The sequence below is a fragment of the Tursiops truncatus genome, chromosome 15 (genome assembly GCF_011762595.2).
Source record: "Tursiops truncatus isolate mTurTru1 chromosome 15, mTurTru1.mat.Y, whole genome shotgun sequence".
Classification (NCBI taxonomy): domain Eukaryota; kingdom Metazoa; phylum Chordata; class Mammalia; order Artiodactyla; family Delphinidae; genus Tursiops; species Tursiops truncatus.
Window position 1 is genome coordinate 3,041,246 of NC_047048.1, and position 14,893 is coordinate 3,056,138.

The 14,893-nt window shown below is 55.4% G+C and overlaps 1 protein-coding gene across 1 annotated transcript in view; it reads left to right on the top strand.

Moving 5' to 3' along the window:
• Positions 1 to 14,893, top strand: part of SDK1 (sidekick cell adhesion molecule 1) — an 822,147-nt gene that overhangs the window by 681,941 nt on the left and 125,313 nt on the right. The window contains exons 20-22 of the mRNA XM_073791836.1: positions 809 to 907; positions 6,858 to 7,049; positions 9,861 to 9,982. Coding sequence (XP_073647937.1) covers positions 809 to 907; positions 6,858 to 7,049; positions 9,861 to 9,982 — 413 coding nt within the window. The remainder of the gene's footprint in view (positions 1 to 808; positions 908 to 6,857; positions 7,050 to 9,860; positions 9,983 to 14,893) is intronic.

Below are 14,893 nucleotides of genomic sequence, written 5' to 3' on the forward strand. Positions count from 1 at the left end.
CAGCATTGCTGTGGTGTCAGGACACGCTAAGCGCTTCCGTGTTTTATTCCATTCCTTCTCACGATTACCTTGCGGAGTGAGTCATTTTTATTTTCCCATTTCACAGATGAGCAAACTAAGGCTTAGAGAGCTTAAGTAATGCACAACCAGCAAGCAGAGGGGCCAGGCTTGAACCCCGCTGAGCCCAGCGTTCAATCGCAGCTCCGCCACTCTGCCTTCCTGCACTAGGAGGGGCTACGGTCAGGGAAACTCCAGGGAAACGTGCCGTTTTGCTGGAAATTTCTCGCGCCCGCCCTGCCCCTGGGGCCCCTGGGGAGAGTGAGTAAGGGTTGCGGCCTGGAATTCTGGATCAGGTCGGCAGGCATCGCCCTGCAGCCAGGTGTGGCCGGGACTGCCTCCGGGCCAGGGCTCCGGGCTCTGTCCCCACACAAGCCAGACACATGACACGGCTGCAAAGGCCTCTGGGGATGCCGGTGCACGCGGTTGCTTTCAGGATCCAGCCACCTGGTTGTTCCAATTAGATCAGATCAGGAGAAAGACAGAGAAGGGATTGTGTCTGCCTCTCCTGCTGCAGGTCTCTGCAGTTCTTGGTGAGGCCGGGATGAGGCCGAGTGAAATAATTTATGTGACCATAGCCGGGTCACCTCCAACACCTCGGACTCCCTGTCCCTTCTGGGTTTTCTCTGACATTTCCTGCGGGCTCTGGCCCAGCTCCCTGCCCCCTTCCACAGTGAGAACGTTCCACACAAATCTGACCAGAGAGTATTGGGCTGTCTTGCTAACAGATGTCTTTGTGTTTAATTGCTAGAACCGGGAGCTGTGGGACACCTGAGTTTCACGGAGATCCTGGACACGTCTCTGAAGGTCAGCTGGCAGGAGCCCCTGGAGAAAAATGGCATCGTTACAGGTAAGGGTCTCAGTCTTCAGGTAGAGGAGGAACACGTTTGCCCCAACACAGAGCGATGGACCCAGCCCCAAGCAGCGCGGCTGGCAGCGCACGGGTGCCTGCGGCCCCTGCAGGGTGACTAGCCGCAGGGCGGAGGGCAGAGGGCTCGCTCGCCATCCCCCTGGCGGTGCCCTTTCCCGCCTGGGCTGCAGCCTCAGAGTTTGGAGATTGGCCTCCGAGCCTTATCTGAACAAGCCTCTAGCGCCTCCGGTCGGCAGGAATCCGTGTTTCTGGTGTGTCCTCTCCTGGGCCTTTCTCTCCCTTAGTTCTCACGGCAACTCGGTGAGGCGACTGCTGAGATTACGACTGTTTACAGCTGAGGAGGCTGAGGCCAGGCGGGTGGGGTGACCTTTCCTAGGCAGCTGTGCCCTGGGCGCCCCGGCCTGCAAGTGGCCAGGCCACGCCCCCGGTGCCAGTGCCAGGCCGCCAGCCCCCTCGGGACCCTCGGGGGACCTCAGGGTGAGCAGCGCCCGGGGACCCAGGGGCGCGGGGCTGGGCACCAGCCGCCTCTCCTCTCCTGCGGTGGGGTCTCTGGGGAACAGCTCACCTTGTAGGGCTTTTAATGATTTTATGTTGTAGAAGAGGTTTCTGAAGAACCTCTCAGGTTAAAGCTGAATTTAAAGCCTAGTTTGGGGGAAAAGAATCGCAGACCTGATAAAATCCGCACGGGCTTCGGCCTCGGGGGAGGCTGGGGAGGACCGTGTTCCAGCAGGTCAGGGCTCCCCTCGCACGCCCCTTCCCCCCGCCCCACACACGGGCATCGAAACACCCTCACGGGGCTGCGGGCGACCCCTGGGGGCTGCCTGGTGTGATAGCCCCGGGCAGCCCTTTCCATTCAGTAGACAGCACTTGAACCTTCCCGCCAGCCACGAAGCGTTCTCACAGCGCAGGCCCCACCGCTCTGGCAGCCCTTCCTGGGGACCTCACGTCCGTCTGCTGGTGACCCCTCGGGAGCCGGAGCTGTGCCCACCCCTCAGCGACTGGCCAGGTGGTCCAGCCGACCACCAATGCCCCTGGGGTCCCTCGTGAGCCCCGTGGCCCAGGAAGCGTGCTCACGCCGGCTGTGTGGTCAAGAAAACTGTCCGGGAGTGAGCCGTGTGGACCAGGGGCGGTCGGCTGTCCCCGGCCTGGCCACAGGGTCAGAGTCCCCTTCCTCCCGCCCTGTGTCCTGGGTGGCAGCACCACCCGTGGGCGCCTCCCGCGTGCAGGCCCCCTTAGCGTTCCGGCTCTTGTTTACTTTCCGAACGACCCGGCAAGGTGCGTCTCCTAACCCCGTCTGAGACCTTGAGCGATAATGTCCCAGGGTCACGCGGCCAGCAGGTGGCCAAAGCCAGGACAGGGATGCCGCGTCCTCTCTTCCACATCATCAACGCCTGGACGCGGGTTCGACCCGCGCTGCTCACCCCAGCCCAGAGTGTCCCTGTCTCGGGTCCTTGCTCTCGGTGACTCGCTGGGTCCCTCGCCACGCCGCAGGCCAGAGAAACACCCGGCAGTTCTGCTTGCCAGGTGGTCAGGTGTACACAACTTAGTAAGTATTTCTATCCTAGCTCCTTAATAGCCGTTTGAAAAGAGCAGACACATTAATTGAAAGAAAAGAATATTTGCATTTCCTTTTCAAATAACCAGTTAGTTCCTGATGGGACGTGTGCACCCCCAGGTACTGCCCAGCTTCTCCAACTTGGAATCAGAGTGGACCTGCCTGCCGAAGCTCCTGTTCCACGTCGGTTTTCACATTGTTCCTGTGTCCTTATCACAGCAACCACCAAAAACTCAGCTTTGCAAACACAGGGTGCACCCGGAGGAGTGCGGCGCGCTCTGATCCTGACTTGTGACCCGCTCGAGCTGGAGGGCTGCGGGGGCCCACAGACACGGGCGGGGGTCCAGCACCACTCTCCCTGCAGTGCCCCGGGGGACCGTGTTCCTACACGAAACTCCCCCTTTCTCTCCCGTTACTCAGGAAACCTCCCAGTGTCAGCCCCGCCCACTGCTTACCTGCTGGGTGCCCTCTACTCACCTGGACTCGACCAGACCCCCTCGCAGAGTGGAGTCCTCGGGTCCAGATGGTACCTGAGAACTGGCGCCGCCTCTAGCCCTCACTGTTAAATGAAGTAAATTTACGAATCTAGTTCTGCCCTCGAGAAGCTGATGTTTTGAAATACCCACTTTAAATAATGTTAAGTCCAGGAATGGGGAAAAGTCACTATTGAAACTGGACCTCAAAACCCCACTCTGTTGCACGTTCTGAGGTCTTCGTAGTAGAGGACTGCAGTGCTGAGTAGGTAATGAAGAAGCCCTCCTGTGGCCGGGAGCGGAAGGGATTAAACCAGGCGGGTGCAGGGGCGGAGGAGGGAGGTTGCAGACGCAGGATGTCACTTTAAGGTACACAAAGGGAGGAGAAACAGGCTAGTGAGAGGGAAGGCAAACCCAGAAGCAAGCGCTTAGCAGGAGGCTCCCACCTGGAAGAAAAAGGCCTTCGAGCTCAGGCCCCTCGGGGACCGTCTGTGGCTGAATTTGAGTGAATTAGAGCCGTACCTACTGCTGATTTCAGAGGGGGCTGAGGTGGGGAGAGGCAGGCCATTCACCTCCGTCAGCTCAGGCTTCATTCAGGGTTCACCTAAGTGTGCTGCGTTTCAGAAATCCGGCCAGGACCCCTCGGTGGACGCACTCCCCGGGCAGCAGGCAGGCCTCGCCCCCTTACAGACACACCCTCAGCCCCACCCTGCCCTTGGGGAGCACCGAGGTCTCCCCTCCAGGTTCCAGTCTTGAAGGAGCCCCCCGGGCGTCATCACCCGAGGGGAGCCGACATCCCCAGGCTGAGCGGCGGGCACCAGTACTCCCGACGGGTGGTCACCCGTCACACCAGCTAATAGAACTTAACGAACCCAATTTCGTGTTTTATTAAACAAATACCTGTAGTTACAGGCAGCGGCTATATGTTTATTGTGGAACTCGGCCTTCGCAGTGCCGGCTGTTCAGAGCTGGGTCGCGCTGCCCCTGGGCTGGGAGCGAGTACGCGGTGGCAGCTCTGAGGGTCTGGGCCTGAGCTGCAGGCAGACGCTCCGCTCTCCTGTCTCGGGGCCGCGTTGTCCCACCACGTCTGGCCTGTGCCGTCGCCTTTCCCGCCCACCCTGTACGATGGGCTGCAGGGGAAGAGGGCCTCCCCAGAGGGGGGAGCCCGGCGGTGGTCACCTGCCAGGGACCCCTGCCCTCCGTGGGGCTCTCCCTGCCCTGGACGCTCTGCCCGGACACGCAGGGCGGCGCTCCCCAGGTTGACTGGGCTTCCCGTGGGGCACGCCGGCAGCACCCCAGAGGCCTTTTCCAGGCTGGAGGGAGAGTATAGCAAAAGAAAAACCGTGTTTGTGGGCAGACCTGGCCTCCAAAAGCCCCTTTCAGGAAACGTCTGCAGGGGACCAGCGACCGTCCCTCTGAAGCCGCTCCGTCAGCGCCCGAGGCCGTTAGAGCAGCTGCCGGCAGCATGACGTCGGTCCCGCGTGCGGGCCGCTCTGTGTGCAGACGGCCCTCAGGAAACTGGGTGCCGGGAGCTCCCCTGTGCTGCTGGAAGGAGAGGCGAGCGGCAGGACCGCCGGGCTCGCGCGCGAATTGCCCACGAGCGCTCCCTGTAAATTCCAGCGTCCTCCTGTCTCCCTGCGTGAGCTCTGGTCTGTGAGGGCCGGGATGCAGGCAGACAGCCTGGGGTTGGATGCACTGCCCTCTCGCAGAGAGTTCACGCGGATCCACGCAGAATTAGTTCTGAAGCTCCTCCGGTCGCTAGTCTCAGTTGGGCAGCTGTTTGGAGCAGGTAGGGCGCCAGCTGGAGGCCCGGCCCCTGGCTGGGGGGCCCCTGTTCCTGCACCGGAGCCAGAGGGACACTCACGGCCAGGACGGCCCGCTCGGGGCCTTGCCCACCGCACGCCCCCGCGTGGTCCCTCTGTGCGCCGCCTCCAGGCCAGCTCCCTCTCTGTGCTGGTGTTCGTCACACCCTTTCCTGAGCACACGGGCGTCTTCAGTCGTCCGTTGGGTGGTGTTTGTAGCCACGACGGCAGCACACTGGAGTGTCAGTTTTGATGCCAGGAGATCCTAGTAATTCTCTTCTGCTAAAGGTTTTGTAATGGCTGTGCTTGGGCTCCAGGTTGCCGTGCAGAACAGAAGGCTATATTTTAGGAAATTTTGATGAAGAACAGCTTTTAAACAAATAAAATTGTCCGACAGACAAGGTTGTGACATTAACAACGTACATGACGGCAAGCGTGTATGACAACATAACGACAGCCTTCTCCTCCTGTGCGTTCAGGGAAGACCCCGAGTGTCGTCACTCCATGTAGAGATTTATCGGGCTAACCTACCAAGGCCGGGGCTGGTTTGCAGGTTTGCCTGTGCACGTCAAGGCTTCCGAGGGCGGGTCGTGTGGAAGGAGGCTCCGTAGAGGGTGAAGAGCCTGGGCCACTTCCAGCCAGTCCAGGAACCTCTGGTGGCACAGGCTTGCTCCTTTGTCAGGTAGGGGTCGTGATGGTCCAGCCTCAGGGCTCTGGCACGAGGTTGAGCGAATTAATGCAGCTGAAGTGCTCAGAGCATCACAGGAACATCATAAATACTCTGTGGATTTGAAGTCATTAATCCTCACTGCCCTGAAGGTTTCTCTTTTTTCAATTGTACAATCAGTTCCAAAAATCTGAACTGGCCAAAAAGACAGAACGGGTTGATGTTAGGGCACCGTGGTGTTCGTGCCGGCCCACTGAGAATGCGGGAAGCCAGAGGTCAGGATGGTCCCCGGGAGGAGGGAGGTTCTAAGGTCCGGAGTCGGGAGATGGTGAGTGGTTGGCCCCCTGAGAGGCCGCTGGAGCCGCGGGCCTAGTGGTCCCCACGGGCCAGGAGCGCAGCTAGGGGCTTCCGACGTGTGGCAGGGCCCCCTGCTTCCTCCACTGCCGGGTGCCCCGTCCGCCCCACCCTAGCACAGGAGCCCCCCAGCACACAGAGGTCGCCAGGCTGTGGGACAGCAGACAGGCAGCGGCTTCTGACATTAAAATTTTATTGTTTTCAAAACACTGAGGTCCTGGGACGCTCTCCTCTAAATTCTTGTTTACCTGCGAGTGAGAGTTTCTCACTCTGTTTATTGCTTTCATCAGAGGGAGAGGAACGAGAAGACGCCTCCCAGTGCCTCTGTCTCCCCAGTTTATCGGCCGGGAAGACGGAAGAACAGGCGTTTTCAGCGCTCTGCCTTTGGCCCCAGGAGCGCCCTCCATCTCCACCTCCCTCTTCAGGAGACACTCTTAAATGTTCTCTAATCACAGAAGCCCCCTCTAAGGGCGCTGACCCAGGGGCTGGCAGGGTCTTTTTTCTCTGAGCCCCAAACTGCAATGGCTGGATACACTGTGATCATGAGGCCCCGCCGGACGATCCGAGTGCAGAGGAGACCAGATGTCGCTCGGAAAACAGGCTCGAAGGGGAAGGCAGAGCTGGAAGCGACACTCGTGCCCTGGGGGAGAGAAACTTTAAGGCAAAAAGTGTTTTCTCAATCATTTTGTAAAGGGAAAAGTGGCAGTGTTTCCACAAATTAGTTGCAAGCCAGGAGCAAGCTGCTGATTTAGGGTACCGTGTAGTGAAAATATCAGCTTCTAAAGATGGAAACGCGGATGAAGCTCGTCTATCATTTGACAAGAGCCCCCTCCGTCCACGCGCCGGGGACCGAGCTCGCCGAGATCCCATCCCCGTCCTCCTGCCGCCCCTGTGGATCCAGCGGCCGGATGGAGGGGCCCGGCCCGGGGTCTCGTTTCCGGGGGCTGTGGACTCGCAGTGGACTTCAGTGGGCCCGGCTGAGCTCCCGGCTCTTGCTCAGATTCTCCGAGATAAACGGGTGGCCCAGCCTCTGTCCCCGGGACCTCGGACTCACCCTGTGCCCTCGCTTGTTTTCCAGGCTACCAGATCTCCTGGGAGGTGTACGGGAAGAGCGACTCGCGGATGGAGCGCACTCTCAACAGCTCGACGCACGAGTATAAGATCCAAGGGCTGTCCTCTCTCACCACCTACACCATCGACGTGGCGGCCCTCACCGCCGTGGGCGCTGGCCTGGCCACATCGTCCACTATCTCTTCCGGGGTGCCCCCAGGTCAGTGCGCTCGGGCCCTGGCGTCCCCGCTGCCGCGTTTCCCTGGGACGTTTCTCACGCTCGGAGTTGATGGGCATCTTTTGTGCAGAAGTCCCTGGGGGCCTTTAAAAGAGGGGTGTCAGCTCCTGGCTCGGATGGCCGGGGGTCAATGAACGTTACACTTAAGACCAGGAAGCACAAAACTGCATTCACGCAACAAAAGAGTGAAAATGTGGGTTTGAGGGAAGGAGTGAGGAGAAGGTAGGTGGCGGGAAAAGGCATGGGAGGAGGGGAGCGAGGAAGGGGCGTGAAGGGTGAAGAGTCTGTCCACACACAGCAGGGCCGAGGGGACCCTGCTCGCGGGGCTTTCTGGAAGTCAAAGTCTCCTCCTAAACGTTCACCCTCATCCAGCTTTGGAAATTGCACTCAACTTTTTCTCTCCACAGTTTATGTTTAAAATGAAAGTGTTTTTCCAAGGAATTTACAAAATACGTGTGGGTGTGAGAGGATGTCATGGGGCCATCCGTTCAGTCCTGTAATTAAAGCCAGAAGTCTCTTGCTCTTTGAAAAGGTCAGTTGGCCTCGTTTTGGTCTTTGAGAAAAAAGCACAACGGCTTTGCTCATCAGGCCCGGAAAGGCTGAAGCCGGCATTTACCCCCATCGCACCCTCCACGCCCAGTTAGGGTTTTGTAACCTAATTATTTTCTTGGAAGCATGGCACACCACACGGGACCCGAAGAGAATACAAAACAAATAAAATGTATACAGTTTTTAGAACTCCCCAGAGGAATAACCGCCTCTCCACACAGGGACTGTGTTTCGGGAGAAGCCGTGGGGTGGTAGAGAAGGAGGGAGTGTATCCTGTCCTCTGAGCGCTGTGACCCCGCGGGGCCCTTTCTACCTTCCTGGCCGTCTGGGGAGCCTGGAGCCCGCAGCGTCCCGGAGCAAGGCGTCCTGTCTACTGACAAGCAGTCACCACTGCCCTCCCTCACAGGTAGTGATGCTTCTAGCGCTGTGCAGAGCATCAGATGAGGGCCTCCCCCCGACCAGTGCTGGCTCCACTCCCGCGTGGCCGACTCCTGGGTCTGGGGTGAGGCTGCAGAGCCTGCAGTGGAACAAGCCCCAGGTGGCACCCACACTGCTGGTCGGGGGCCACACCTGAGGCAATCCGATGTTTTTTTAAAGATATTTTCAAAATACACGTATCCTTTCTTAAGAAAGAAGTCCTTGGCTTCCAGAGAGATGCAGTTATTCTGCGTAAACAGCCAGCTGCCAAGCACACATTTAAAATGTTGTTAGTGCTTACTAACCAGTGACGAGGAGATGACGACGGCACGTGATTTCATCTGTTAGACACGGCTGATGTACAGCGGCCGGGCTAACGCCGGGGGCACGTCCCTGTGCGTGACCAGGTTGTTCCCTGGACGGCTTGGACACCGTCCAACCGGGGCTGGGAAGTGGGCGAGCTGACCTCACCTCCGCCCCCAGCGTGACCGTGACCAGCTCTGTCCTGGACGCAGAGAAGCGCTGGAGGGGACACGGGCCCGGCTGTGCCGAGTGAACCTGATACCCAGGCTCAGGGGAGGCCGCGGGGCTGCTGTTGCTTCCCTGACGGTTCGGGTCACCTGTAGCCGGGGGTCCACCCTGGGGCAGGCCGAGCAAAATCACGTGATGACGATCCCTTTGGGGGCTGTGTTCCGTTTGCCGCGCTTAAAGCTTACATCCATCAACGACTGAAGAACCAGCTGAAGAATCCAGAGAGCGGAGAAATATGCAAAAAAGAGTCACTTGTCCTTCGATTTAAATATTTTCCTCTTCAAATTCATTAGACGTGATGTGGAAAGGACCCTCGAGAGCCTAGCGACGCTGCCTGTGCAAATACTGAACTGATCACCAAAGAGGTCTTATTGTCCCTGTGCGAGACCTGGTCTTAAATACCCCAAACACGGGCGAGTTCAGAAGCTGTTCCTCAGATACGGCGCGGCCTGAGAGCCTTTCTCCTGCTCCCATTGCATCTTTTTCGCTTTCATTTCATCCTGCTGTCTTTCTCTAGAGTTTTTGCATCGCCCAATAACGTAAGAGCTCTCATTTTGAACTCACAGTATCTCACTTCTGAGTGGGACGGGCTCCTTGGGGGGAGTGGGCAACCCGCCTGTGTTCAGCAAGGAGGCTTAGCCGCAGGCAGCCTGAGACGGGGAGCCTCGTGCAGAGCCCACCCGCCCCTCGTTTAGCTGCCAGAGCAACCGAGCACCGGCAGAGCGGGAAGAGTTCTGCGCTCTCACCTGAATCCAGTTGTCCTGGAAACCAGAGCCAGGAAGCCTGCGGCTCAGGACCTGCACACCTGCCCACGTCAAGCTGCCTGGAGACGCACGGGGTGCACGCTCCCCCCGCCTCTTTCGAAGGCGTCAAGGTCATTGTCAGAGGGAGGAGGGACGGTGGGTCCTTTGGGTTCTTTGAGGATCCTGGAAGAACCACCTTCGTCCATCCGTTCTTCACTCAACAAGTGTCTACTGTTGAACAGTCCCCTGCTGTTCAGGGAGATGATGAGTGAGACGTGACCCGACCTTCATGGTTTGTCATCTGGGAGCCACATTCACGGGTCTCCAGTGACACGGCACGGGGCCTGGGGCCTGACGGGCCACCCCGTTGGAGTGGCAGTCATGCTGTGAGCACATTCCTGGAGAGCTGTGCTTCTCACCTTCGTGGTTGTGTGAACAAGCCCTGTTCTGATATAAAGGCGTTTTGGAGCTGTTTACTTGCTGATATGTTGATACCCTTCCTACGCTGTGACGGAATTCAAACCTCCACCTTTCCCCTCTCGTTTATCTCCAGAGCTCCCTGGTGCCCCATCCAATCTGGTCATTTCCAACATCAGCCCTCGCTCAGCCACCCTGCAGTTCCGACCCGGCTACGACGGGAAGACGTCCATCTCCAGGTGGATCGTGGAGGGACAGGTATGGTCTCCTTGAAGCCGAGAGTTGCAGTTTCCACAGAGTAACACTGGGGCCTAAAGTTGAGAGACGGTTGACTGATGCCTTTGCAGAGTGATGAGTCCGTAGCTGGAGCTGCCTCTGGCTAGTTTGGGAGGTGGTGATGTTTGGAGGAGGAGAACCAGAGACTGGAGGCGGCTGGGATGCCGGGGTTAGGGTGTGGGAAGATGGGGGAAAACGGGATGTTAGGCTGGGCTCTTACTGGAGGGTGGGAGAAGTGATCATGGGGCGAGCATTCAAGTTGTGGTTCAGTATATGGTAAGTTCCCCCAGTTTGATGGCATCGTTGGTTGAGATTCTCCTTTTAATTCTATGTCACAATTCGCTACCGAACAGACTAAGAGGATCGTTTGGTGCAACTTTTCTCTCGGATGAATGAATGAATGAATATGCATTTGCTCAGCAATGTTTGTAGAGCGTGTTTATTTCCAGGCACTATGCTAGGCACGAGGGGCACAGTGGTAAACAAAAACAGACAAAGTCTGTGCCGTAAAGGAGGAAGGTTCTCTCTCAGGAGAAGGACCCTCAGGTTGCTGGGAGAGGAACATGCGATCTACCTGTGAGGACGGCAGGGGTGCCGGATGGCTGGAGTGAGGGCGTGTAGGGAAGAGCCGGGGCAAGGTCACGGGGAGCCTGAGGGTCGACCTCAGGGAGAACTTTGCCTCTGACTCAAAGCACGATAGCAAGATAGCAAGCCCCACGGGGCTCATGCGTCAGAGGGAGGGTCACAGGGGCCTCAGTGAATCCCACCCGCCCAGAAGCGCCTTGTTCTAAGAGCTGAGAAAACAGACAAAGACCTGCACGACGGGGGTGGTAAAGCTTCCAAACAGTTATTGTCCGTAGGAAAACCCTAGCGATTTTCGTGACTGTGCCTGTGCTCTACTGCAAGACAATTCGCTCTTGGAAACTGGCCATAAATCAGGGCACGGATTCCATCTACATCTTCAAAACTTCATTGAGCAACTGTTTCCAGAAACCTCTGCAGGATTCTGACAATGGGAACCAGCTATTTGGAACTGATCAATCAATGGGGCTGGAACAATTATTTACGTAGGAAAAAATCACCGTATGCCCCTACCTCCCATCAAACTGAAGAAATAAATCCCCTGGAAATGAAAACCAAAAGAATAAAAGCAAACTTTAAAACGCATCAAAGAAAATCAAGGAGAAAAATTGTGGGATCTCCTGGAAACCAGTGCTGGCGTCTCAGAGTCGGCCAGATGGAGCCGGGCGAGTGCTCGGAGGGACACAGAAGCCGAGAGTCTGTCCTTGGCGTCACTGGACAGCAGTACAGCTGGGCACGGTGAACGCCAAGGACACAAACTCCGAGGGCTTCCGAGTGGGAGTCGGGCCAGGCAGGGCCACAGGAGTGGAGATGCCCACCCCTCCGTGGCTCGACTCAAGATCTGCGTCTTGTGCTTCCAGAGCCGGACCTGGGAGCGTCCACACTCCTTCTGCCCTGGGTTCTGTTCTCCAGGCAGCCGCAGGGGGTCTGGGAAGGGTCCTTCCTTCTGTCTGTCCGAGGAGAGGAAGCGATGGGGGAACACATAGCACTTCTCTCCACACTACGTTTGCTTCGTGCTTCTGTCCCACAACTGCCCTGTTTATATTTTTAATCTAAAACATTTTAAACACACCCAAAAGGAAGCAGCATGATCTAATGAGCTCCCACACACACCCATCACCCAGGCTCGTCTCTTCTCTTATCTAGATCCGTCTAGTCCTACTTTTTATTGTGGCTGGAGTGTTTGGGGGTTTTGTTTTCAATTAAAAGAAATTTTACTGAAGTATCGTCTATTCATACTATTACATTATTTTCAATTGTACAACATAGCGATTCAATGTTTTTATAGGTTATACTCCATTTAAAGTTATTGCAAAATATTGGTTATATTCACTGTGCTGTGCATTAAATCCTTATATCTTATTTATTTCATGCCTATTAGTTTGCACCTTTTCTTTTTAAATTGAAGTATAGCTGCTGTACAATATTATATGAGTTACAGGTGTACAGTATAGTTATTCACAATCTTTAAAGGTTGTCCTCCATTTACAGTTATTATAAAATAGTGGCTCTATTCCCCGTGTGGTGCAACACATCCTGTAGCTTAGTTTGTGCCTCGTACTCCCCTGCCCCACATGCCCCCCCCCTTCCCTCTCTCCACTGGTGACCCCTGCATATCTCAGACCACACGTCATTTTATTCCCACGTATTCAGCACTGAATGGGCACAAATTTCACAAGCACAGTGTTGAGCGAGAGAAGCCACACTCGTGATTTGAGTCCACAGGTACAAAGTCCCAGAGAAGAAAACATCATCTTGGGCGTTAGAGCACTGGTCCCCTCTGGGGTCTTGTACGGGAAGGCTCTGGAACGTTAGGAATGTTGTCTCTCGGTCTGGATCTGGGTTGCACACCTGTTCTCGTCCTGTGCACTTGTCTTCCTTCGATACCTTTACGTTAAACCATGGATGTATTTTCTCATAACGAGAATGCCATTATCACACGTGACAAAATTACTAAACATTCCTTAATGTCATCTAATAATCAGGACCATTCACATTTCCCCAGATTTTCCGAAAGCGTCTCTTTAGTGTGGCTTTGATGAGAACAGGATCCACACAGAGTTCGCATTATGCATTTGGTTGTCGTGTCTCTTAAATCATTTTTTTAAAAATTTTAACAGGTTTTTCAAGGTGTAGTTGGCATATAATAAACTTGACATTTCTAGAGTATACAGTCTATTAAGTTTTGACCCAGACGTGCATGTCTGTATACCTGTAAGGCCCTCGCCACAGTCTAGATAGTGAGCAAGCCCATCGGCCCCACAAGCTAGCTCCCTTGCGCCCTTTGCAATCCTCCCTAGCACCCCCTCAAGCCCACCACTCAGCTGCCTTCTGCCACTAGAGATGTTGCCCTTTTCACCCAGAGCCCCTTCTGTTCCCCTGCCACTGCCTTGTTACAAACCCCAGTCCCCCGTCCCGTGGAACGCCCTCCATCGGAGAAGCATCTCCCATCTGCATCCTTGTAGTGTCACTTCACGTGTCCCCCTGCCCCCATGTTTCCTGTAAACAGGAAGTTCATTCTAAAACCTCCATTGGATCGTTCCCACGTTGTCGTGGTCACTGTGGTGGAGAGTAATTCCGGGGCGGGGCTGGGGGCTTCATACGGCGGCACATCCGGACACATGGGGTCTCGGGACCCCCCTCTAGGGAACGTAGGGACACCGCACGATCGGCAGCCTGGTCCCTGCCTTGTCCTCCCGTCGGCTTCGTATCCAGTGGTCTCACCCATCGGTGACCTTTGCCTGGATTCAGTGTTATCTACAGATACTCAAAAGGGCAACTTTCTATCCGTCTTTCCGCATTTAGTAGCTGGAGCTCTGAGAAGCAGCGCTACCCTCCTCCCTCAGGTCAGGTCGTTACCCTGAACACAGGAAGGCGGGGCGTTGCAGAGTGGGGAACCGGCTCCCAGTCTCTCCCAACGTGAACAGGTTTTTCTTTCTTCCTTTTCTGCCCTGCTCTCTCTTTTCCTGAGTGTCAGTAGGACAGGACGGGTTTTCTTGTGTATTCAGTCTGTTTCAGTCACCTACAGTCATCATTCTTTTTGAACCTAACACAGACCCATCGTGGCCCGTGGGCAGCCCTTCATGTTCTAGGTGTTTTGACCTCACGATGACTGGTCTTGGACGATTTCCTTGTTTCCGGATGCAGGGGGATTTCCCGGGAGCATCTTGCGCCCTCGAGCGCCGAGCTGAAGCTCAAACTGAGCCGCCGCTGCCTGGTTTCGTTTAGCGTCAAATCGTATTTAAAGGCCGTAATCTGGGCACTAAGGGGAGGGGAGGGTGCTCATTGCTGCTGACTGGTCATTGCTTCTAGAATTTTCCAGCGGATAGAGAGAGGAAACGCATATGTTTGGAAACATCGTGAGTTCGTACTGATATTTCCAATTCAAATTTAAGATTACTTAACTTTGAATTTATGTTTTCAGTAACTTTTATACTAAAAGTGTGCTTTCTAGAAATATTAACAAAATTGCTTATTTTCTTTATCCTGTTATTCTATAAAGAGTTTCAAAATTGCAATGTCCATGATATTGCCAAGGAGCCTGCTGAATGCCACTTATTTGTCCTTAGACCGTATTACACTGTGAACGTACAGTCAAAATACTGAGTCTAAATTCTTCTCTGTGTGTTTCTATCACCAACCTAATACAGATTAGCTTCATTCATTTCAGTGTCTTTGTTTTGTTCTTTTGCTTCAATTTTTAGAGATTGCTTTCTTTAAATATTGTTTGTACTTTTTTTTTTTTTTTTTTTTTTGTGGTATGCGGGCCTCTCACTGTTGTGGCCTCTCCCGCTGCGGAGCACAGGCTCCGGACGCGCAGGCTCAGCGGCCATGGCTCACGGGCCCAGCTGCTCCGCGGCATGTGGGATCTTCCCAGACCGGGGCACGAACCCGCGTCCCCTGCATCGGCAGGCGGACTCTCAACCACTGCACCACCAGGGAAGCCCTTAAAATTTAATTTACTTTTGAGCACGTAACTCGTTTGCATGATCTCAAAGTCAGAACTACTAGTTGTGTTCAGGGAAGTTTGTGTTCGTTGTTCTCCCTTCACGCTGTTGCCTCTCTCCCCAGAAGCCCCACAGTAGGTTTCTGGCTGGTCCTCTTTTGTCTTTTGCAGCGTTAGCAATACACGTACCCGTGTCCCCCTTCCGTATGCAGAAGGTGCTTTGCTTTCTTCAGTTGAGGACACGTGAACATCACGTGCCTGGCGTGTGGTCTTCCCTTGTGTGGACGTGCAAGTTTGTGTGTTCAGCTGGTCCTCTGGACACCTCGGGTGTGCGTTCCTCTCCTGCTGCTGCCACAGCGAACAGC